This window comes from Chinchilla lanigera, unplaced genomic scaffold (genome assembly GCF_000276665.1).
Source record: "Chinchilla lanigera isolate Chin_1 unplaced genomic scaffold, ChiLan1.0 scaffold00003, whole genome shotgun sequence".
NCBI classification, from domain to species: Eukaryota; Metazoa; Chordata; class Mammalia; order Rodentia; family Chinchillidae; genus Chinchilla; species Chinchilla lanigera.
In genome coordinates, this window is record NW_004955404.1 from 13,024,987 (window position 1) to 13,051,022 (window position 26,036).

At 42.6% G+C, this 26,036-nt stretch overlaps 1 protein-coding gene across 6 annotated transcripts in view; it reads right to left on the reverse strand.

Annotated features, from left to right (window-relative positions):
- Positions 1-26,036, reverse strand: part of Mbnl2 (muscleblind-like splicing regulator 2) — a 152,569-nt gene that overhangs the window by 45,316 nt on the left and 81,217 nt on the right. For all 6 annotated transcript variants that reach the window (XM_005374087.2, XM_005374092.2, XM_005374085.2 and 3 more), the window contains exon 3: positions 6,681-6,845. In XM_005374087.2, coding sequence (XP_005374144.1) covers positions 6,681-6,845 — 165 coding nt within the window. The remainder of the gene's footprint in view (positions 1-6,680; positions 6,846-26,036) is intronic.

A 26,036-nucleotide genomic window follows, 5' to 3' on the forward strand; every position in this document is an offset into this window, starting at 1 on the left:
TAAGATGCTGAAGATTTTTTTCTGAATAAATTTCAAACTGAATTGGGCCTGAATGGATTGTGTTTGTTTGTTTGCCTGATTGTTAGTTATGGGTGATTTTTAGCCTATTTGTCTTCAGGACAAGATTTCAGATATGTGCAATCCTATGTTAATGAAATTATTTAACATTAAATTATACTCTTGCCTGTGAATGCTGCTTCTGTATTTGTATATCACAGGTAATAATCCTGTTGTCTATTTGTGACCCCGAATGGGTTGTTTAACATACGGCAAGAATAACAACCTATGATTAGTAAACACATTTTTCTTTACAATAGTAGAAGAATATCTCTTATAAGTGATCATCAGTAAATTACTGATAGTTTGAATAGAAAGTTTCTGGCGAGATTGAAAACCTTCCCTGACATGGCTAAGGTTTGAAAGCAGTGATTCTAATGGCCTTGGAGTGCTGCTGCTCAGGCCTCCTGTGAGTACCTCTTACATCTTTTATGGCTCAGACATAAAATTCACTTGGGAGAAAGTTGCAACATGAGGTCTCAACATGGGAAGTAGATGGCAGGATATTTTTCTCCTTTGATTTTCTACAAAACTTTCTATGTGTATATTACCCAGTGGAGTCAAAACTCTAGAAAGATGTGGTTTTTCAGTAATGGTTTTATAATTTAGTACCACTGGAAAAAAATGATTTAATGGTATGTAACTATGTAGTATTAGAATTTTTCACAAAATCAATTCTGAAAAGTCATAAATCACAACACATCAGGAATTCAATGGACCAGCTATATCAGAAATACCCAGGAGGAATTTTTAAAATGGAGATAAACTCTGGTGCAACAGCTCTAGGCGGGGACCTTGGAATTTGCATTAAAAAATGCAGTATGTGGTCCGATGTGTGGGCAAATTTGGAGACCCTTGACATTAATACGTTACTGGTATTAAATGAATAATTTAACTCAGAGACCAATTACCAAAGTAAATATTTAGAGAAAAGAGCCTCCTCATCTCCATTTGATTTTCTGTGGAAACGGATTCCTAGCTTTCCCTTCCTCCAGATCAGTATGGTGACGTAATCACAGGTTATTCCTTGACTGTCACAACTACATGAGAAACACACAACTCACTCCTCAAAACCTTTTTGGACATCAATAAATATACATCAACTCACCAACATTTACCTTCAAAAACATGTATCACTTGTCCATCTGACTGAATGATCTAAAATGAATGTTCTAGTATGTTTTATTCTTGATGGGTATAGCATAGTTCACAGAGAAATAATGCTATTTAAAAGTAAAAATACGAAGTTTAGATGCAGAGAGACCTAAGTTCAAATCCAGTGCTCTGGTATTTACTCATTTTTTTTCCTCCCCTGGAAAGGCTCTCTGAGCTTTATGATTTTATCTGCAAAGGCGAAGTAAAACTACTTAGCTTGAAGAATAATGCTGGACAAGATGCTATTTCTGTTCCACTTTCCATGGTCCAAACTCAATGCTTCTAAAGTGGAATGTAATCAGCATAACAATACAGTAACTAGAAGTATAAAATTGAATTAAACTGTAGCAAATTTCCTCTCTCCTTTTTTGAAATATGAGGTGAGAAAAATAAATATTTTCTATCACATAAAATTGAGTAATTAAGGGTTCACACACCTAGTGAACATAGATCCAATTAGATGTTTCCTTTTTATATATAGTGTTTTTCATTGAAGTTGATTAGTAAAAAAATATAGCCATGGTAATTTGCTGAGATGTGCATTCTGTATTTTATTATGCACCATAATACTGTAACTCATCTGTAAAAATTCTGGGATTTTCAAAGTGCTGTTCTCACACATTGTCTTCTTTAATCTCAATATCCACAAGAAGCCAGGGTAACAGCAGGAATTACGGAGACTGCAGGTGAAAGCAGGGAATAAGAGAGGAACTGAGAGGATAACCCAAGGTCCGTGCTGCTGAGGCAGAGTCAAGGCAGAGCATCCATGACTTCTGGCTTCCTGTCTGGGACTATGTTCACGATTATGGTTTGGATGTGAAATGTCTCATGAAAGCTCATGTTCTGAAGGCTTCATTCTCAGTGCAGCAAGGGGCAGCTGGATTATGACCTCATGAGTAGATTGATGCACTGGTGGATTTATAGCTTAATGGGCTATTAGAAGTTGGTGCAACCTTTAGGAGGCGGGGCCAGTTGGATAAAAAAGGTCATTAGTGACAGCCTTTGAAGTGTGTATTTTGTCCCTGGCCCCTTCTCACTTTCTGCTTCCGGCCACTCTGAGGTGAACAGCTTAGCTTTGTTTCACCATGCAGTCTCCACCAATGTTGTTCTGCCTCTCCACAGGCCCAGCAGCAATGGAGACAAGTGACTGTGGGTGGAAACTTCTAAAACTGTGGGTCCAAATACATATTTTCTCCTTTCAGTTGTTTTTCTGAGGTATTTGTCAGGCAACAGAAAGCTGAGGAACACATCCGCTCTTCTGCACTCCTAGATTTTGTTTTTTTAAAAAAAAGAGGGATGAAAAAACACCCCAGTACACCAGTTGCCTGTATGTTTTTGGACATCTATAGAAAGAGGTGCATATCCCACAACCTGCTTGAGCTTCTGATGGGATACTTTGGACCCTGCTGCCTTGGAAAAATGCCACTTAGATCCCGGAATAAAGTGAATCTCCTGGGATGAAGTCAAGGCCAACAGTACATCCTGGTGTCAGAATTTGGTTCATGGTTGGCAGCTGAGAAGAGAGAAGGGCAGCTCTTTTCAATGACTCGTTTGTGCAGGCAAAGCATCTCCAGCCTGGACTAAGCCTGCAGCTCCTGCACAAGTGCCACTGCCAGGCTGTCAGAGGCAGGGACCATTTGGTCCCTGTCATCTCTCAGAGGTAATCCTCAGCTGAAGAGGCCAGAAGACAGGATGCAGAAAGCCTTCGTAAAGAAAATCGCTTCTGAAATGCTGGTCCTGCTGTTTCCTCCCTCTGTTCTTCACTCCACCTCCTGTGTTTCTCTCCCCCATTTCCCTTTCTCTGCTTTTCTTTCCCAGTACCTCGGTAAGTCCTGGTTTTCCAGAGCTGGGTGGGGACCAGAACACAAAAGACCTTAGAGGTCACAGCCAAGGTTAAATGTTTAAGCTTTGAGACATAGGACAGCACTGAAAGATCTTAAGGGAAGGAGGGAGAGAGAGGATCCTAGTTATGTTTTTAAAAGATTCCTTTGATTGCTTTATATAAGATTTGCTAGAGTAAGGCCAGAGTGGAATGGAGGAAGGAAATGCTTAGAAGGTGTTTGCAGGAAAGTTTGATGGTGGCTCAGACGAGGGTGCTGGGAGGTAGAGAAGTGGATGGCTTTGAAGGCAGATATAGGAGGACGTGCTGAAGAAGTGCATACTGGAGAATGTGTGGGAAGGCTGGCCAGTTTTCGCTTTGAAATTGTGGGCTAATAGTGCCACTTACTGAAATGGAAATTTAGTGGCATAAAGAGGTTAGTTTTCAACAGATTTAAAGGTGAGTCCAGTAGAAAGGGGGCGACATGAGCTAGAGGATCTGAGAAGAGGTCTGGATGGAAACGTGTATTTGGAAGTTTTCAGCCTGAAAAATGTTTTCAAGACTCAGGGATCGATGAGACCATGAAGGAGAAGATGGACAAAATATCCAGCCTGAGAACGTCATTGTAGACTCGAACCATGAAATGAGCAAAAGAGACAGAGAGATGGGAGGCATCAGAGAGAGATGGATTTAACAAATAAGAAATGGACTACATGTGAGTATCACTAGGTTGGATTTAATTGTTTTAAGTCTTTTTCAGTGGTTATAACAAAATAGTATAAATTGGGGGGCTTTTACACAAAAGAAATTTATCTCTTATAGTTCCAGGGAAATCCAAGGTCAAGGGACTAGCAGATTAAATGTACGGTGAGGGACCACAGCCTGGTTCATAGATAGCCACTTCTGGCTGTGTCCTCCCAGGGAAGAAAGTCATCTTATCTCTTATTCCAAGAGCACTGATCCTACTTGTGAGGGCTCCACCTTCTTGACCTAGTCATCTCGCAAAGGCCTCACTTCCAAATACCATCACCTTAGGCTTAGGATTTGAACTATGAATCATGGGTAGACACAGACATTCAGGCTATAGGAACAATGAAGAGTGACCATTGTGACCGCTGGTTTGGTAATATGGAGGACACTGGGGAGAAATTTCAGTAGAAGGAGTTCAGGGATGGGTGGAAGAGGAGTAAAAAATATCCTTAATGCTTTAAAAATGTTTAACTTCAAAGGAGAATTAAAATTGGAATGATTCTTGCTACTGTTTATTAACTTATTTTTTTAAGCAAATTCTGCATCTGTTAAGTTGCTTGTAGTTGTTGTGAACAAATCACCACAAACCTGTAGAACAGTACACATTTAACCATAGTTCTGGAGGCTGGAGGTCCAAAGTCAGTTTCACTGGGCTCAAACCAAGTCGTTGGCAGGACCATCCTCCCACCAGAGGCTCTGTTCCTTATCTCTTCCATCTTTTGCTGGTTGATGACATTCCTTGGCTTGTGGTCACATCACTCCATCCTCTCTCTGTGGACATGATGCCTTTCTCCTGTCTGTGCCAACTCTCTGTCTGTCCATCTCTTAGAATGACACTTGTGGTTACATTAATCTAGGAGGATAGAACTGTCTCAAGATGCTTAAAGTAACTACATCTACAACAACCTTGTTTCCATATAAGGTGACAGGTATAGGATCCAGGAAACTTCAAGGCCAATATTCAGCCAGCTACACTGTGTGAGGGTAACATTCTTGAAATTCAGAAGTGATTCGTTGGTAGAGTTGATGATTTTTAGACTTGTCATATTTTTTGTTTTAATAATTCTGTGATTTAAAATCCTCTGCTGAAATATTTAAACTTTTTTTTGAGACAGGGTGGTGCAGGGTGGTTGCTATGTGGTGCAGACTGGCCTTGAGCTTGCTTATGTAGCCCATGCTGGTATCAAACTCACGGTGATCCTCATGCCTCAGCCCAAGTGCTGGGATAACAGGTGTATACCACCATACCAAATTGAACATTCCTTCTTTTGTACAGAGGTGATCACCAATACATAAACACAGTAATTGGTAGGAATAGAATTTTTGCATTACCACTGCTGTCATTGAGTACTAGGGTCAATTCTTATTAATTCTGAATAAATAGGAAGTGTCTGACTCAAATGAGTCAGACACATAATGTCCTGTTACTATGTTGACCTTGCTGGATCTAAATTTATTGCCAAAGACATTATTTAATATGCATAACTACATTATTTTAGTGTTTGGGTAATTTAATACCATAATTTCTATCTGTACCCCAATAAAAGAAAACCATGAATTATATATGTATGTTGTTTTAAATAGAGCCAGAAGGATACATATATTTGAGACCTCCTCCAGGCAGCCTTCCCTCACCCAGTCTCACTCCCTTTTTATGTGTCTGTCCATCCCCAAAAGGAATGATACCCTTAAGGAGTGACCCACAAAACAAAACAAAACAAAACAAAAAAAAAAACGATGCCTTATTCTGGAGTCTCTTGCCTCTAGCTTTTTTTTTTTTTAACTCTGCAAAACCAGTTCTGGCTCTGGCTTGGTGGTAAAGAAACCTGAAGATAAGCAGAACTGCTCACAATCAGCTGAGATTCTCTCTTCTCCTGTTGCCCCCACTCCTCTCACAGGCACACTAAGAAAATGTAGCTCCCTGGAAGCTGTCCCTTTTAATTCAGCAGCTTGCAGCCACACAGACTTTTCTGACAATAAAGACTGATTTTTATACAATAGTCTTTTGTGCATGTACTTTAAAAAAAAAAAAAGCAGCAAATTTCACTCACTTTGGCTTTGTTGTTTTCTTTTAAATTAGTTTGTTTTTAACAAATAGTTCACAAATGTAAATGGGCCCATTAAAGCCAGAGGCACTCCTTTCCCTCAGGGCCTCATTTCTAGAATAATTTCCAGACCTTTCAGGAAGTACCTTCAACCACTGAAATCAGGGAAAACATACTACACAATACATAAGCATTTACTTCACTCCCTGGCCATTAACTTGTGGTCCTTGTCCCAGTTGCCGCCCTCTTTGCAGGCCTACAGGGCTGAGGACAAAGTGATTGGGCAGAGTCTCCAAGCTTGGGGCTCTGGCATCATCTGTCTTAGTGGAGCTCTAATCTGGCTCCTGCTGGAGCATGCTGCAGAAAATACCCTGGATAATGTGAGTTCAAGTCCCAGCTTCCCGATTCATCCATTGCCTGCCTGGCACTGGAAATCATTCACCTCTCATTTTTCACTTTCCTGCGCCATAAAATGATGCAGCTACATTTCTAAAGATATCTTAGGCATCACAACATCTTCAGTACATCATTAACCCACACTGTCATTGAAAATGTAGAACTGGTTTTACAGAACTACATTTTCTACAGTGGTTCACCTATGGAGTTTACTGACGAGAAAGAGTTGGAGTGATGCATATTTTGCACATGCTGGTTAGAAACTGTCTTTGCCTCCTGTTGCCACACACTTTTCATTTAATTTAAAAACAACTTTTTCAGCATCTATTGCATTTTGAAGCTATTTGCTGTCATTGTAAGCAAATAGAAAACGTAAAAGACATCGTGTTAGGTCACTGTGGCATTGCCTGTTACAGACATTTCAATCAGCAAGCCCATCTCCGCTAAGACACACTCACCACTGGATGAAGTGGAGTTCCTGGAAACATAAATTGCATCTGTTGGGCGAGCATTGCTGCTGCAGTTTTTTGCTGGATCAAATTGTTCCTCCCATTAATTTCTAGTTGAGTTTTTAAGTGTGTCGGAGGATGAAGATACTTGCAGTTCTCTCTTGAACAACGGCCCTGTGAAATGAACACATCGGGGTGAGAAGCGTTAAGAGTAGCTTGCAACTCCTATGTCGATCGATTCACACTCACACCATATCTACCATAGTAAGAGTTGTGGGGCTTGTGGGTGTGTGTGTGTGTGTGTGTGTGTGTGTGTGTTGAGAGGACTGAATCAAATATTACCTAATTATCAAGGTTGCTTGAATCTGTTGACCAGAGAAGATTCCTAGGATTCCTTCATACTTTCCTGTCTTTTCCCTGCTCTCTTCCTTCTCTTCCCTTCCCTTCCCTTTCCTTCCCTTCCCTTCCCTTCCCTTCCCTTCCCTTCCCTTCCCTTTTCTTTCCTTCTTTCCCTTCCCCTCCCACCCTCCTTCTTCCCTTCCTTCCTTCCTTCTTTCCTTCCTTCCTTCCTTCTTTCCTTCCTTCCTTCCTTCCTTCCTTCCTTCCTCCCTCCCTCCCTCCCTTCCTTCCTTCTTTCTATCTTCTTTCTTTGAAACCCTGACAATACATTACAAAGAAATGGGACTGCTGAGAGTAAAGGAAAAGATCATTTTCATAGACAGGAAGGAAGGCAGTCAGAAGGGCACATTTACTGTGACCCATCAAACGGCCTTTGAACCTGCTGTACACTAGTTTGCACACACAAGAGTGCTGTCAAATGGCGAAAATTATGAGACGTAGTTGTGCAGTGGAGACAGGAGTGAGAGTGTTCAGTGTGCGTCCAGACTGGCTGAGGGTTTCCGTAGTTCAGCTTGTTTTTTTTTTTTTTTTTGGTTTTTTTCTCCTGTACCAGGAACCGAACTCACGACCTTGCGCTTGCGAGGCAGGCGCTTTGCCGCTGAGCTAAATCCCCAGCCCCCGTAGTTCAGCTTGTTGATGCAGTGGCAGTGGAGGCACAGGAGCGGACCTTTCTTGGTGGTACGTGCACAGGCGAGGCTCTCAGGCACGAAGCTGGGTGACCCCCTGGAACTCACTGCTTTGCTGCATGAGGGCTGTTACCTTCTATCCCCACCCTACCCCATGTAGGGAGTATCAAATTTAACGTCATGACATGATCTAGCGAAGAATGTTGATGGCCGCAGGAACATGCGGACACCGAAGACGGCAAAAGAGAAAACCATAAAAACCCTCAGGGCCAGGTGTGCATACAAGCGGTTGGAAGAGTTAGTGCGTACGGTGGTGTTCATACTTAGCCCCCAAGTTTTCAAAACTACCAATTGTGAGACTGTTAATGTGTGAGTTATGCAACTGCTGGAGAAAGAACAGCAAACTGTGTTAAGCAGTTTCAGCGTTATCATTCCCTAAAGAATCAGTCTATCTGCAAGCAGGAGAAGAGGATACGGGTTTGTTTACTAGATTTAAAAATAATTTTAAAAGCAAGCGTGGCAGATCTGGGGGAATGCGTGTTTACAGTCACCCTCGCTCTAAACATCTGGAGTTTTCACTCTGCTTCCCACTAATTTCAGCTGCACTTCTGGCGGCTCAAGCGTCTGTGGTGTGTGACTCTCCCCTCACTGCCGCAGACAGGGGCAGACATGCATCCTATGCTCAGCCCTGGGGTCTGCGCCATCAGTCCTCATCCTAAGGGTCTGCTTTCAGCATTAACAGTTATGTCACCCTCTCGAGAAGGATAACAAGGCGGGAACTGGGCACATTCGAAGGCACAGGCAATCTAATAAGAGTCTATAGCAATGGGCAATGCCAGTGGGTCTCCTCAAGTTCATATTGCAGATGCTTCTGGTCATCTTCCTATATACAAATAGACACCCTAGGGCATGCAGTGGACAGTCTGCTGTAAAGATAGATGTAAACTGGAACTGCTTGTTGAAACCCACCTCAGTTAAAGCAGCCTAAGAATAGCTGTTTCCTTTTCCATCTTTCTCTGTATAAGTCTGCTCAATTATTATTTTTTTAACTCCTCACTGTACTCACTGCTTTGTGACTTCGCAGGATCCCTCCAGCCCCGTCAACTTTCTTCAGGCCTCTCGTACTTTACTACTCTTTTTTTCCCCTCGCTGGACGATGAACGGCCTGGGCCTTTCAGGTTGTTAAAGTTGACTCTGAGACCTTAGCTCCTACAGTGCACTTGTGTGACCAGTCTCGGACTTGGCTGCCTTTATGTCAGATCCCAAGGGCAAGTGTGTCATCGGTGATGGGAGGTGGTCACAGGATGCAAAACATAGCTTCTGCCCATTGGCTGAGTGCAGGGCAGTTCACAGAATGGCATTTCTTAGATTGAGGCTCGTTTACCTCAGGCTTTTCTCTGGTACCTTCAGTTCACACTCTCTTTAGCCACAAATGCTACTTGGCAGCTGACACCTGGGGGATCTGCATATACAAGGTGCACCTGTGACTCTGTGTACACAGATACGCAGATAGCTCTAATGGGGGCAGGTCGGGAAAACAGAATCCCATAGAAAAAGGATGGAATCAGTGAAATATCCACCTTTCCACAAGCAGGCTAAATTTTGTTTACTCATTTGATTGTTCCTTCGATCACCAGCCTTTCAATGTAATGTTTTGTAACTGCTCATACAAAATTTGGTTGGGAAAATGTAGTTTTCTTATCAGTAGTGTCACCCTTCATTGGACTGTGACTCTTAGCAAACAATAACTATTTTTGGCTAAGAGCATATGGTTTATGACACTGAATTCATAACTTATTGATGGACCCTTCCTTTTCATGACAATAATGTAATTTCCTAATGTCCTCTTACACTTGGAATAAAGAAAGCTATTGATCACCTGTGTGCCAGTCAATTTATATATGGTTATCACATTTTCTCCTTATGACAACAGTAAGGATCTCTGCTTCCCAAAAGGCGGATGGGATCCGAATTATAAGGCAGTCTCCCAAGGTCGTACATGGGAAGAGGTAGAGCTACATTTTAAATCCAGGTCTACCCACCTCAATTTCATCATGATACCAAACTATTTATTAGCAATGGTTAAGAACTAGCGAAAATAAAAAGCTAGCTTTATCTTTCACAAAATAATAGAATGCATAACAAAAGTTTAATTGTTATCTATCTGGATGTGGGAATGAAAAAAAGTATTCACCTGGCTTATCCATCAGTAGGAGGACACGGGAATAGCAAATCTCACAAATTCTGGGCTCACAGCATGCCTCTGCCATTCCTAGCTATATGACTTGGAGTGAGCACCATCTGTACCCTGAAAATAATTATTGTGTCTTCCTCCAAGAGCTATTGTGCAAGTAAATGAGTTAACCCATGCTTAAGGCTTAGAGAAATGCATGACAGATAGTAAGCACTGAGTACATGTTGTTATTAATGTCAAAGAAAGAAAAAATGATTGCATATAATATTTTGTTTCCAGGAAGTATAGGATCATACACTTAGTAGTATTTCAACTGACTCTTTGATTTTTCCATATAGAATAAAATCTCCCATCAAAGCGTGAGAAAGTCTACTTAGTTTTACTTATTCAAATATTTTATGTTTAAGTTATTTTCAGTTCTGCATGATATTTTTTCAAGTACCCCTATTTAAGGAAAGCCCTGAACCCTGGTTGTATCTGGCATTCATATTCTGAAGAATTTTGGTTCATAGTTCATGGATGTCTGAGGCACACAAGCACTGGAAGGCTCTAGAACACAGAATTTGTGTTAAGGGATCCTAAAGGATTCTAAAATCCTAAAGGAAAAGCTACTGTGAAAACATACCGTGCTCTCTGACACAGTAAACAATTGGTTATGGAAGTTTTTGTTAAGGGGTAAGATTTTTTAGGCTTGCATCATTGCACGAAAACTGTTGATTATCAAAGCAAGTTGTCACAACCGAATGACAGGGCAGCGTCAGAAATGTGAAGCATGCTTGTACATCATCGTGAAACAAAACAGAAGTGTCATAAACAGTAGCTCCTAACTTTAGTCCAAGAAATTAAGACATACATGTCTTGGAAGAATCTTCCTTTGGCTGCTAGGTTTTGTTTAGTTTCAACGCTCTCCTCTCCACCTTTTACTTCTTGGTGAGACATTTGCTTCCCAAGAGATGAAGGGAACAGGGTCCAGCCTCGGGGGTGGAGGAGTAGGGGCTGCTTAGCTTCTGAAGGGCAGAGGCCGGAGCCCCAAGCCAGTGCTTGCAGAGAGTCTTGTGGGAACGGCAGTCTCAGTGAGACTGCGCATGCCAAGGACTAATTTGGAGGATGTAGCTCATGGGCCACATAAGCTTTTGGGGATTTGCTCACGGTGAGCAGGACAGGCCAAGTGTAGAAACAGTAGGTGGTCACAGAATTCTAGCCTAGGATCTCATTCATTCATTCATTGAACAGAGATTTCTTGAGGTCCTACCGTGTGGCAGGCACTGTGTCCAGTGTTAGGTTAACCAAGGAGAGCAACAAAAGACCAGCCCACAGACTAGGGATGAAGTAGTCAACCCAATCCTGCCCCAGATCAGAGTCTAATTACAAACTGTAATATGTGTTCTAGCGGGGGATGGGAGTGGGAGAAGTCAGACTCAGACAGCTGCATCAGGGAAGGTTTCTTCAGAAGAGATGTTTAAACTGAGATCTAAAGAATGAGGAAAAGCGATGCACAAAAAGGCCTGGTGGGGGGCTGGGGATTTAGCTCAGCGGCAAAAGCGCCTGCCTGGCAAGCGCAAGGTCATGAGTTCGGTTCCCCGTACCGGAGAAAAACCAAAAAAAAAAAAAAAAAAAAAAAGGCCTGGTGGGGGGCTGGGGATTTAGCTCAGCGGCAAAAGCGCCTGCCTGGCAAGCGCAAGGTCATGAGTTCGGTTCCCCGTACCGGAGAAAAACCACCTGTGCTGTGTTTACAGTATGTGGATTGTGTGGTGTGCGTGTTGTGAATTGTACACACATATTGTGTACATATTTCACAAATATATTGTATGCAGTATATGTGTTGTGCTGTGTGTGTTGTACATGTATATGGTGTATATATGGTGGGTATATTGTATATGGCATGTGTTGTGTTTATTGTGAATGCTGTCACACATACTGTGCATATATGATTCATGTGCTGTGTGTGGTATAGGTGTTTTGTGTGGTGCATGTCTTTTGTGTGTGGTTTATATTGTAGGTCTTGTTTATGTTGTGCATGTTTATTGTAGGTCTGTGGTACGTACTGTGTGTGGCACAGGTGTTGTGTATGTTGTATAACTGTGCCTTCATGTTGTGTGTCATATCAGTGTTACGTATACTGCACCTGCTGTGTGCGCGTGTGTTGTGTGTATGTTCGGGAGGAATAAAAACTGAGAATACTCAGCGGAGGAGAACGTGCCGGGGAAGGTTTCACATGGGAAATGGGAAGCAGCTTCTCAGGCTGGAGTGCAGAGGGGGCGGGAGGAGGAGGAGGAGGAGAGGCAGAGACAAGGCAGGAAGTGGGAGGCTCCAACCTGACAGCCAGGACTTTAGAGCCCCGTTAAGGGGTAGGAACTTCACTGCCTCTGAGAGTTTTAAGAAGATTAACACGATCAGATTTATGCACTGTAGTCCATTTAAATCTTTCCTTGATTATTAGATTTTACATTTCTAATTTCATTATAGCTTGTCTTATTTGGAGGCCACTTGACTAAAAATAATAACAGAATTCTGACAGTATACATTGGAGTGTTGCAGTTGATTCTACATCCCAAAGTAATATTTAGATTAGAGACGATAGTTAGAATCAAGTTAGAATTCCAAGCTGAACTGAATTTATTAGAATACGCAACCATGAAGGGCTCCAATACAGAACACCCGTGCTGGCTCTCAACAGGATGAAGAAAGATGCTAAATAACTGTAATATACTTGGCAGAACGACAGATCGGAGCTCTGAGAATTACATGGCCATTAAATTACATGGCATGGGATGAAAAAAAATACAGCTTTGGCTGAGAAAGACTTCAGAATCAGGTTGGTATGAGAAAGAAAAAGTATAATAGGAAAATGAGATTTTCTAATTGCTTATTTTTAAACAAGTAATTTTTAGAATCTTTTTCGAGTGTGCTCCTAATTGAAAAAGTCAATTAAAATATGGAAGCAAAACAGATTAATTAGAAGATTGGTGAAGAACCTCCCTTTAACAATAGGAGCGTTTACCCATAGGAATAATGAACAGACAACCATATCCCATTAGTTTTCCATGGGAAAAGCAATGGATGTCAGAGGATCTACAGTTTTAACAGGGAGTTTGAATTGTCTGCGCATGGCTGCATCATTGGTCAGCAGACCCTGAAAAGCCTCCTTTGGGGAGAATGACTCCAGGTAAGGGCTGCCTCACAGCTGCCTTTTGGAGCTGTTCAGCTCTGTCTCAGCTTCTCCCGGTTTTCAGCAGGTGACGTTCCTGAGAGAGCAGGCCAAACTGTTTAATGGGTTTCAGGAGCACATGATATGTGCTCCAAAAGTAGCCTTTGTGGACACCGTGAGCAATGGAGCCTACCCTGCACCTCAGCAGCGGTCACAGAAAAGCCAGGGAAGCGCTCAGATTCCTCATATCCTGCACACGGGAGGCCTCCTGAGGCCCTGAGGCCCGGAGGGGTGCTCTTGCCCTACAGTCACATCCCCGTAGCCTCTTCTGCCTTGGAACTTCTGGAGAAGCAGTTTAAACTACAGGATAAGGGCACCCAACTTGAAGCCTGGTTCTGCTCCTGTAGTTATGGGATCTTGGGGAAGAGAGACCTTGTGGCCTCCATGTGTCAGATGTGGACAGCTAGAGTTACTACCTCACAGATGTTTATTTTTCAGGTTTTATTTTCTTATTAGCACCGTGTTTGCAATACGTAACGATGCCCTGTGGGAAGTTGGTACATGCACATAACACATCTTAATTCTTTCCCATCCTTTCCCGCTCCATCTCTTGGTGTGCTTGCCTTTTGCGAAAGGTTGGTCTTTCCCTGTTCTATTATCCATCTTTTTATCTTGCTCTTTATTAGTATTTTGGGTTTCTCATATAAGAGAAAGCATGGATGTTTAGGTTTGGGTGTCTGAGTTATTTCATATTTAGCGTTTGAACAGTTTCTGACACATAGTAGACGTTCCTTAAGCTTCAGTATTATTCCTATTAACCCTTCCTTTGCATAATGGATAAGAATACAGGATATTTAAAACAACCTCCCTAACACTTGTTCAGCTTTTTAAAAATTATAATGATTACTGTGCTTCTGTCTGGCCTGCCTACCAAGCTCTTTACCCCTTTGTTATTCTGCTTCTCATGCTCAGTGCCAACTTTGGTAATTTCTCTCTCAAAGAGGCTCCGATGTGGTTTCTTATGATCCCTAGCTGAGACTTGCCAAGGCTAATCAATGCAGCATGACCAGTGTAGAGTTAAAAGCAGTTAGGTGTCACAGGTGGAAAACCTTGCAATTCCAATTGTGGTTTCATCCCAAAATCGTTATGTGAACTTTTGCAAGTATGTGAAATTTTGCCTCAATTTTCTCTTCTGTAAAGTAGGGGTGATCCTATTCCCATATCTCAACTCCCTCCAACCGCTGTCAGAGCCCAAGAGACAGCAGAAGTTGCTAAAAAAAAATGGAAATTCCTATGTATGTTTTTTTCCACATCTATTTTCCCCTCGGATGTTCCTAATCTAGTAAAAGAGAAAAGCCACTTACAGTTATAGTAAAGAACGACGCCGGGGATGTTTCTTGGCAACAATCCACACGGGCTCTGAGAATTACGAGAAGTCAGTGTGGCCAGGCATGAGGAGCATTAGTAGCAATGGCAAATTAAGTCAAAATTGATTAGGTCTAGGAGAATTTATTAAGTGCCAACAGTGTACACAGCTCAGAAGTGAGAACCTCTGGCAAACAGAACACTGTGTTCGTTCCTGAGCCAGGAAAGAGAAGCCGGTTTTTCTAAGTGACGCCACTAGGTGGGTGTACGAGATGTTCACAGCCTCAGTTTCCTCATAGTTGCAAAAGCTCTTAAGGTTTTTGAAAGTCATGGGTGGAGAGGGATAGGTTATGACTGAAACAGCTGGTTTTCACGGGTTCTTCATTTTGCTGGGTTGAAGTCAAATAAGCCAAGGCTGAATTTAGCATTGGGCTTGAACTGCCTCTTCTTCGTCCAGCACCTTTCCAAAAGGATTGGGCAAGTGAAAGTGTCAGGAATAAAATGGCTATTTACATCAGAGCTTAATTTATAACATTAACTATAGAACTAGAACAGTTCTACTCTAAGTGAGGGACAGATTAGGCTTTTAGGGTTCTTTTGAATTTAAATCAACTAATTGAACCACAGGAGTTCCTTGCATGATCAGTTCCAGACAAAATAGCAAATAAAATACAACCACAGAAAGGCACTGGGATTAGATCCTTCTAATCTGTTGGGTTTGGGGAATCATTATAAGAAAATGATAACGAGAACTGTCATCAAAGTGAATGATTGCCCATATCATAAATATTATGCATGAATCTAAACTAGGCCCTTCCTGTTTATTATTTGGTTCTGTTTATATTGCAACCTATCTTTTATAGACCATAGATGCAATAATTTCTTGATAAATAGCATAAAATATTGTACTTATTAAGAGAGAGAAAAATGGAATATTTATAATCTCCTTTCTGGGGTGAGTTCCTCTTTCTCTGTTGCTTCTGTGGCATAGAGGAAATCTGTAGAAAATTTTAGGGAAGATTTGGCAATGTGGCCGTATAGGTAAAGAGGCGAAATCACAAATGCTGACAGGCAATCGCCTCCAATTTTACCACCACCAGCTATGGCACAATGACAACTTTAGGGGAGGCTAAGGGAACGTGGGATTCAAGTTACACAGGTGGGTGCCTTCCCAGAAAACCATACAAGGTCGGGTGGGCCATTCTGGGCACTATGGAGAGGCTGTCCAGAGCTCTTCCCCTCCACCCCCGCCCCTCAGGATTAGCACTTTCACCTTTCTTAGCCCAGCTGCAAATGCCTTATCTTCTTATCTCTGGATTTGCATTTAGGGCAGCTTGTTATCGCCAGAGGGCTGGGAAAAACTTGAAGGCTATCACAGGTGCTTTACAATCTGGGACTCATTCACTACTATGCCAATACAACTGCCCTAGTCCTTCAGGCACTATTGACTTTGGTATATGCCATTAATTTTGTGGTTGTTTTAAATAAATAAAGCATAAAAATGAATAAATGGAGAGAAAAGGTGAAGAAGGTCTATTGTTTATTGTTTAGCAATTCAACCCCTCATCCCACCTGCCCCCTTACGTTTGTTTTCGTTGCCTGGACAGTTTCTCTGGTACCAATTTCTCCTAGTACTGCGCTTTGTGATGGGGCAGGACTGTTAATCTGTTCGCCGAAGGGACCAAGGCCTGTCTTTACTGGTGAAGATCATTCATTCTCTTTATTTTATATTTTAAAATTGAAAATGTGCCAGTTAACAGAAAATGATGAAGCCAGAAATAGCCTCTCGCTTCTCTAGAGATTCAAGGAAACAAATTTCTGGGCACCAGATACTTCATTTGAAAATTATTTTCCTTAACTGGAATATAAATGTCTTCTGAGTCACAGAGGGACATCCGTTAGCGTAGACGGTAATAACATAGCAACCTAACAAGAAATCGGTCTAGTGGTTGTTTGACTTTATAGTGTCTAGAATTTTTGGACACCACGTTCATAATTTTGTAGTGCTGTGGATGAGCTAGAAGCCCTGTGCAATCTTCATATCACAGCCCTAGAATTTTTGCTGTAGGGGAGGGGAGGCCTCTCTATTTCCTGTATTTTTTTTCCAAGTGCACAGCACCAGGACCCTCACACGGGGGCACTCAGTGAGGGTACCCAGTGATCTTCCTTCCCTCTTCCCATAAGTACAGATTGAATAGTTCCATGTGTCAAGCTCTGTGACACAATCAATGAGGCAATGCGAGGTGCTGTGTGAACACAAGTTAGGGGGCTCTCTCCTTAGTTTCAGGGTCAGGGACAGCTCCAAAGGGATGGACATTTAACATTTAAGCTAAAATAGTTATCAGATTATCTAGTCAGGGCGAGGTTAGGTGGGGCAAGGGAGAGGCGGCCATTTAGAGAACTAAAGCAAGCCAGGGTAATTTACAACCACTCCATGGAGCTAAATTCCTAAAGCCTTATAAAGGCTTTCACATAACATCAGGAACAAAGTAAATGCTTACCAAGAAAAAAGAATGCTGGCTGCTATTTTTATCATCATCAGGCATTAGCAATTCCAGAAGCTGGTCAATTTTTAAGTAGGTGGTATCCATAAGAAGGCACAGAACCTTATTACCCTCTGTCTGTTACTGCAGCCTTTTTCATTGTGATTTGAAATACTCTCTGATAAATCACCTGCCTACACAGACAGCTTCCTGGAATTCAGATAGGGATAGAGAGTTGGCCTTAAAGGATGACATCTGGTAGTTGTCTCCTGCACACCTGTGCCATTTATTAAAATACTGAAAATACTTCTGCCCCAGGTAGCAAATAGCTGCTGTCCCAAGCTGGTGCTGTGTCAAGTGTTTTCCCCACCTTTCAGGTCACTACAGTGTCTCCCTTAGATCCCAGCAACCCCACTCCTGGATCCCAGCAATTAAGGAGTTAAAGGTGATACCCCTCCCCAGGGGCCTCTTTGACCTGGCTCCCGTGCGTGCGTTCTGATCTGATCAAAGGCTGCCTACCTGGGAGGTACTTACGGCAAACTATTTTGAATAGCATAGCCAGATGATGAATGTACTCCAGATAAAGCTGGTGTCAGAGATGGGAATGCTTCCAGGAAGCAGGGGGGGAAGAGTTGGGTAGGAAGCGGAGGAAGACAGAAACACATGGAGGGAAAGAAGGCAGAGTGGGTTAAGCACCGGAAGAAGACGAGAAACCAGAGTATCTGTTTAACAGTGCATTCATGTAGTGCCTCAAAGGAAAAGAATGTTTCTCTAGGCTGGTTTGGATCATCTGGTGCCTTGGGAATGACCTGCAGACCTGAATTACAGCAGAGGGAGGGTGCACTTTGTCTAGAAAAACCAACCTGAGAGGATGTGGGGCACACACTCTGCACCATTTCATGGGCATTGGTGACGGTACCAGCTGGAGGAGAAGCTGAGCAGAGTTACGTGGTGGGGAAGAGGGCTCAGTGGGTGTCTCCATTCCTTTAGTCATCCGACAGCTGGTTACAGTGCATCTGCTTTATGCAAGAAACTGGGATGGAATTGCACACAGGACATGCAGCAGTGGCCCTGCCCTTGGTAAAAATAGCAAAGGCTTATATAATACCATGTGTATCATGTAGCAGGCATTTTTTTAGTGCTTCTGAAGATCACTCTCATTTAATCTTCACTAGAAGCTCTTAAAAGAGGTACTGTTAACACTCCCATTTTATGGGGTGAAGCCGAGGCATGCAGAGGGGCAGTCACTTCCAAGGTCAAACAGCTAGGAAGCGGCAGAGCTGGGCTGTCATCCAGGCAGACTGGCCTCACACTCTGTGCCAGCACCCCTCTGCACAGGCGTTTTGAAGAAACTCACAATGGAGCATTCATTTCACACGTTCCAAAGCAGGCTTCACACACATTATCTTGTTACAGCTTCACAACATCCTTGTGTTACCCCGATTTAAAGGTAAGGAAAAAGAGGCACAGAGAGATGTAAAGGTACCTTCCAAGGTCATGTTGAAGTCAGTCAGGGTTGCATTCTGGTCTTCTCACTAAAACATGTACTTTCTCCTCTGCTCCTTGTGGTCTGTGGATGAGGCTACTGAATAATGGATTTTTTTGCTTAATATGGGAAGGGTCTGTATAAAACAAGAGAGGTGGCCTTCTGTGATAATGAACTTTACAGAGGCGAGATGAGATGGTGAGTGCTCTGGATTGAAATTTGCCTCTCTGAAAAGATACGTCGAAGTCATCACCGGAAGTACCTTTGAAAGTAACCTTACTCAGAGACAAGGCCTTTGAGGAGATAATCAAGTGAAGATGGGGTCAGGAGAGTGGGCCCTGGGCCAGTGTGACTCCTGTTCTGATCCAAAGGGGAGATGTGGATGCAGAAACACAAAGATGGTATGAAATACACAGGGAGAAGACAGCTGTCTGTAAGCCACGGAACATCGCAGGCTACTAGAGGAAGGAGAAAGGACAGAAATTGGTCTTTTCCAGAATGTTCAGAAGGAGCATGGCTTTGCTGACCTCTTGATTTCGGGCACCTACCCTCCAGAACCATGAGAGTGTAAATTTCTATTGCTTGAGGCCAGTCAGTGTGTGACACTTACTACTGCAGCCTTGGGGAACTAACACAATTATCTGGAAGAAATGCTAGGAGCCGTTATTTTTTTTTCATCAGATTGATTGGAAGTTACACCAGCAAGACAGCGGTCTTCTGACACTAGGATTCAGTTCTGCCAGTGCATATTCTAATTTTTTCATGAACTTGGGAGACAAGATTCCTCCCCCTTCACTCAGAAATAAATTATAACAACTTCCAAATCCTTAACAAGTACAAGGATGTTTCTACCAATGAAACTAGTCAGCCTAAATGCTATCAGATTTTTCATATGGAAGATTTAACAGGAGAGATTTATTTTAGTAAAAGACAAAATGTTTCACTAAGGAGCTCATTAGTAATGCATAAAGGCCTACTGAGTCTCCGAAGATCCATTCTCAAAGAGAAATGTTGGGATAATTTTTATATTCTGATTACAGAGAATGACTTGATAAAAATTGTCCCTGATATTAAAATTTCACGAGGGGTGGGAATCATTCAGCCAAGTAGGAGGGGAATCAAAGAAAATGGGTAAATCTGGCTAGCATTTTGAAGTTGCTTTTACAAAAGATACACACTTTTGTAGTCTCACTCATGAAGTGTGGGCACCTTTATGGATACTTTGACAGAGTATAAATGACAGGGAAGAATGTAAAGAATAGGCCAGCGCTGTTCATCCCCTTACCCAAACTTCCAACTGTTCCACCCATTCATTCTTTCTCACTGAGGGCCTAGCTAGAGCTCCTCCAGCTAGGTCCAAGTTCCCAACACAAACCCTGAACTGACCCTGGATCTTTGTCCTAGGCAATCCTGCCAATGTGCCCCAGTTTTGATGGCTGGATGGCTGCTGTCCCAAGTGCCAACTGTCTTCCTTCTGATTGACCTTGTTTACTCACTGGATATTGCAGGTGTATGTCTCAGGGACTCACAGGGCTTCTCCCTCTGCCTCTGGGTTCCAGGTCTGAGAACCTGCATCTTTCCAGGCTGCACCTGAAAGCTCTGCCCATGAGTTTGGTCCCGTTGCCTACAGCTGCTCATGGACTTTCCAAGGTCACCAGCCTCACTAGACATCTGCTGCTGTTTCTCAGACTGCCTGCCACTGGATGTTTCTCCAAGATGTACCTAGTCAGGGTGGAGACCTTGAGACAGCATGCTTGGGCATTTCTGTTGCTTAGGGGCTGAACTAACTTTGGCCAAATCCAATCTAACAGGGTGATATGACGTCACCCCCTTCCCTCTTAGGGCCTCCTTGTAAATGATGGAAGAAGTATTTTCCCTCAGAAAAACCAAATATCACCTATCCATTGCTGCTGGTTGAATACTGAAGCATAGAAACTGCTGATAGATTTTATTTGTAAACTGGATTTACCCATTATTACAGAGTCTAATGTTTTCAAAAAGAGCATACATATGTGGTAGTAATGGTGGTATTTATTGAATGTGAATATGCACAATTATTACTGTTGTTATTGAATGCTCATGATTAGCTGCATGCTAGGCAGTGTGTGAAGTGTTTCATTCATATAATATCAGGCAAACCTATGCAAGAAGGAGATACTATTAATGTCTTCACTTGGCCGATGGAACAAACAAGGTCCGGGCAGATTTAACCTCTGTCCTAGGGCTGGCAGTTGGCAAGAGGTAGAACCACAATTTGAACTCAGGCACTACGACCCTTGAGCCACTCCTCTTAGCCTCTGTATTTCTTTCACATGTTCATATAACTATTAAAAAATTATATTTACTGAAGCCTCACAATGAGCCAAGCAAAGTGCTAAGTGCTTTACAGGAAGATCCCATTGGTGTGCACAGAAAGTCTTTGGGAATAGGTCTAATTTTTACCTACACTTTAAAAATTTGGGAGCCAAAGCACAGAGAGGTTCAATAACTTGCCCAAAGTCACACAGCTAATAAAAGGAAAGTCCCAGACTTGAACCAACTAGCCCAGCTCCAGATCCACCTCTCTATGAATGTAAAATCATTGACTCCTGGCCACATTTGGAAGTGTGCTAGGCTGAAATGAATACAAATCTGCATAGAATAGCTGTTATCTCTTGGAAACTCTAGCTACACAGATACGCCACCCATATACAAAACAGGCAGCAGTCCCTGTCATACTAAGGAGAAAGGACAGACACTCAACAGAATCAATCAGTACAATAGCGAGTAAGATGGTGCTAAGTGCTAGGGAGGAAAATGAATCTGAGAGGGGCCAGGGAGTGTGTAAATGGAGAACTCCGCTTTTGATAGGCTGCCCATAAAAGGGGGCAATGAGAAGACGCTACGTGAGGGAGGTGTGAAGGAGGTGAGGAGCGAGCCTGGAGGGTTCTGGGTGAGGACAGAGGAAGCGCATGGTCTTGGCGCAGAAGCACACCTGCAGCATTCTGGGAACGGCAACCAAAAGCAATGAGCAAGGCCAAGAGCAGCGATGAGGATGGGAGAGGTGAGGAGCATGAGGCGACCAGGTGGTGAGGCTTCCTGGTCATTGTGAGGACTCTCGCTTTTACTCCAATTGAGACTGAAATGCAAAATCAATGGAGGGTTAATGCACTGTGCTGTACTACCGAGAGGCTTCTATATTCTTCACATATTTTTAAAATGTATTAGCAACTTTAATAAATTATGAGGAAGTGCATTATGTCAAACTTCCAATCGCTAAATATTGCTGATCTCATACAGAACTCCATTTAGCACTGCCCTTGGATCTGGGAGCAGGTCAGAGCCTGGCACAGTGCAAGGCCTTGAAACACAACCAGTCCAGGGGCGGTGGGCCCTGTTTCCAGAATGCCAGCCCTCGGGCCTCTCCTGGTTCCCTGGCTGGCTTTCCCAGCAGCCTTCAGGTTAGCCTTAAAATCCAAACAGTTGGGAAGGGAATAAGCCATCTCTGCAAAGCCACCTATGAGAGCCTTGCGTGGGGACAAAGCCATCCATCCACACCCATGGCTGTGTCCCTAGCAGTTATGGATGCTCCTCTAGGAGCACCAAGCGGGGAAGAGGTCTCTGTGACAGGGAAAAGGCCTGGGCGCCCTCCTGCTGGGCCAATTTACAGCTCACAATAGTGTCATCTTCACTCCCACCCAGCTACCCCAATTTGATTTTTAATTCAATGAGATGTCCTATAAGTAAATACTGGTTAATTGGGATATGAGTTCCTTCTGCTCTCTCTGTCCTCTGGGCAGGGGCCGGGCTCATGAGCTGGGTATGTGACCAAGAAGAAAACAGGGAAAAACATTACACACTTGTTAATGGATGATCACACTGATAGTTCAGTTGCCATGTTCAGGACTTAAAGCTCAACCTGGAACCTGCCATTAGTCTCACAAATATTAGACTGTGAAGAACTAACTGTCGGACCTTTAGAATTTAGAAGGCGGGACTGGGAACCTCCATTTTCAAGTTCCTGATCCTGTATCATTGGGGAATTTGCTTCTTTTGGGCACATACATATGTAAACCTTCCTAAGAGTTTTCTAGAAAGTATTTTGCTCTGACCTCATCAGTGTTTCCCTCTGTAGGCATTGCTGCCACCAGGAGACACGGCTGCAGGTGCCACCGGACACTACGTATCATCTGATTAGTGCCTTATAAGTAAATGGATGTCAGTTTCCAAAGTTAAGAATTGTGCTGTGAGGACTGAAAGGCAGATTCAAGCATATTATCATTATCTGAAGACACAGTACATCTTGCAAGGTGTGTTTGTAATCAACAGATAGCGGAAACATTTTTAGTAGTACAGGGCTCAGGGACAATTTTTCAATGTTGACAAAAAAATTTTCATTAAAAAAATCCTGATAGTAGTAAATAATAAGTCACAAAATGAATATAAATCAGTCATATACCAACTCCCCCTAAGGAATGTAAACTTTGTGTACTGCAAAGATGTACAAATGAGAAATAAAAACTGAATGTATACTGTGGGCTACTGATATTTTAATCCTGAGCTCAACAGCTGTGGTTAGGACAAACCACAAGCCATTCAGACCAACTGAAGAAGAGGCATTTTGAGGGTCTCCTGGTTGCCGAGACCCATCAGTATAGACTCATTTCCTGCAGGTATTTTCTATTCTGCGGCACCAAGCCTTTTATAATGAAAATAACCCAGAAATCATTAAAATTCAGTGTAAAGAAATTTGTTAATCACTTGCCCACGGTAAAAGAATATACTGAAGTACAAAGGAAAAGGTAGAAATCATGAAAAAAGTGTACGAAAACATGAAATTAGGAAAATAACCCAGAGGAGGGAAGTGAAATGCAGAAGGGCTGCAGGTGGAAGAAAACTTCTTTGCTGTGACCATGAGAGGGTACTGAATTTTATCAACTCATTTTTATGCATCAGTTGAAATAATATAGCTCCTCATTGACTGGTTCTCGTGTTTGGAAGCACCTTGCTCAAGGCTGAGCCAATGTTTGACCTGCCGACCGATGTTTTTCTTCTATGAATCATTTTTTCAAGTTATTGCTTAGGCTGAATCATTTCTGGAACATTCTTGTGTGCCATGGGGATTTTAAAATGTAAAACTTTATACTGTTTCAATTTGACACTAAGAGCTAGTACTTAGTCATAATTAGTTGGTTTCATTCCACTTAATACAGGAATGAGAAGCTTTCTCCTTAGTGAGGGAAATACCAAGATGGAGAATGGCACAGAGAATTATCTGGAAAGGAGAACAGGCATGTTGCTCAGGAAGAGGTTTCCTGGTGCCTGGAAAGCTGTCACAAAGAACTTTACCCTAGGTGTGGGGGCCCAGATGCATTTGAAGGACGGGAGACCACTGGCTGCCGGTTCCCCATCACTTGTCCCTTCCCCCACCCCCCACTCCCCCATTCCCCCACACACTCCCCTCTGCAGCTTCAGTGACTCCAAAGCACACAAGGGGGCCTCTGCCTGACCACCACACATCCACACATTCTTTTAAAACTCACTCCTAAAAACCCAAAGCTAATTCAAAAAATTGATTATCAGCTCTTTCCAAGTATTACCATTTCGTTTTGCTATTTTGGCATTTCTGAAACCTTCCCCTTTGCTTTTAATTTAAAAACTGGAATCCCAGAAAGCATAGCTAGAATATAAAGCTTAAGGATGTGACTCACTGAGTCTCTTAAATTTAATTGTAAACGTTATTTAAAATTGTGTGTAGGGGTGGTTGGGGGGACTCTGCCTTCAGAGTATCGCCCTAGTATAATTACTACTATATTTGAGCTCCCTTTTTGCTCCATTTCATATTTTTATACAGTTACTCTCATTGAGCCTATCCTAAGCCTTGTTTCTTTCTACTTTCAGAGAGTCTTTCAGTGTACAATGCCCGCATTATACGTGCCCAAATGAAAGCACCACTATTAAGTGAACTATTTCCCCTATTTGGGGCTCCTTACAGTTCTGCACTTTCATAAATAATTTTGAGAGCAGCATTTTTGCACATGCAGTCCTTCCTCCCCCTCTTTTTTGTTTCCTCAGTGTAAGTGGAATTATTGTATTAAAGGATATGGATTTTTGTGTGGCCCTTAATGTATCTTGAAATCCGCATATTCTTAAATGTAATCTTATCTGAGCACTCAGCCTATCTGCATGTTCTCCTCAAGAACTAATCATATTACACTGATGGTTATCAGACAATAAGCACATGTTTTTCTTTTTTGTCTTAACTGCCAGGAAACTTAGAGCTAAAGTTCAAATCCAATAATGAGTTCATCTCAGGTAACCTGTAATAGGTTTTTCTTTTCCTTTGGGTCAATTTTCTACTTTGTTGTTTCTTAAAAAAAAAAAAAAAAAAAAGAGATGCTTTATTTTAAAAGTTCCCTCAAATACCTTTCAGAAAGAGGTGGACTATCAATGTCACTCACATACACCCAGACAGATGAAGAGACCTGTGTTTACTGTACCTAACACGAGACGTCATGTAATTGGCACTGTGAAATCAAAACGCTCTTGAATCTGAAATCCAAGGTGATTACATGAGATGAGCTGGTGAAACCTCTTTTTGTGACAGAGATCTCACTCCTTTATGGTAGAGATGCTGAGACTACAGAGAACAGCTCCTGTGATACTAGGGAACTATCTGAAGTCAGAGCCAGAACTAACTAGAACGCAGGCCTTCCCACGCCCAATCTGAACCCTGAACGAAGTATGCTGATTTTCCGTATCTTTCACTTTGTACACCCTGACATTTCTGTCAGGGGCTCAGCCATGAAGCATCTCTATGATACTTTTCACTTCTCTCTTCCTTTGATTCCTGTCCCCAGCATTCATGGTAAGACCCACATTACTTCATTCCTGCCCACACTACTTCGCTTCACACCCTGCCGCTGTGGGAGCGCGCAAAGACTGCCATGAAAAAGTACTGCGAACTGGATGGCTTGGCCAACAGAAACCTAAGACCTCTCAGTTCTGGAGCCTGGAGTGCAAGATGTTAACAGGGTTGTTTCCTTCTGAGGGCTTTGAGGGGAGGATCTGTTCTGGGTCTCTCTCCATGACTTGTAGATGGCTGTCTTCTCCCTAGGACCCTCTCTGCTCTCCAAATGTCCCCCTTTAATAAGGACACCAATCATAGGCTTCACCTTAGTGATTTCATTTTAACTTGATTGCTCTGTCTGTAACGACGCCGTCTCCCAATAAATCCCATCTTGAGATGTAGGAGTTTGGATTGCAACCTAAGATTTTCAAGGAGATTGAACTCCATCTCTATTCATCACACAGGTCATTTTTCTAAGTTTTCATTTCTCTGTTCAACATTTTTCCTTACCCCAACTTATCAAATAAAGTCCCACTTTCCTACTTCAGTTCTCTCACAGCCCTATTTGAAGGCACCATTGTTACTGTAGTTCCCTACATGCCCTATATTCTCGACAATGTGATCTAACAGTGTTACTCTCAGATTTGAAACACTACTGGAACTTGCCTCTCCACACCCATGTTCAGGAGACTCTGTTCCTGCAGTGCCTTTCACTCCCCCTCTGCGGGCCCATGTCCCATGCCCCTTGTTCCACAATGCCTTCTTGGTCTCTCTCAAAAATGTCTTCTCCTCCACAGGGCTTTGTTTGGCTTACAGTGCTGGTAATACAGACTCT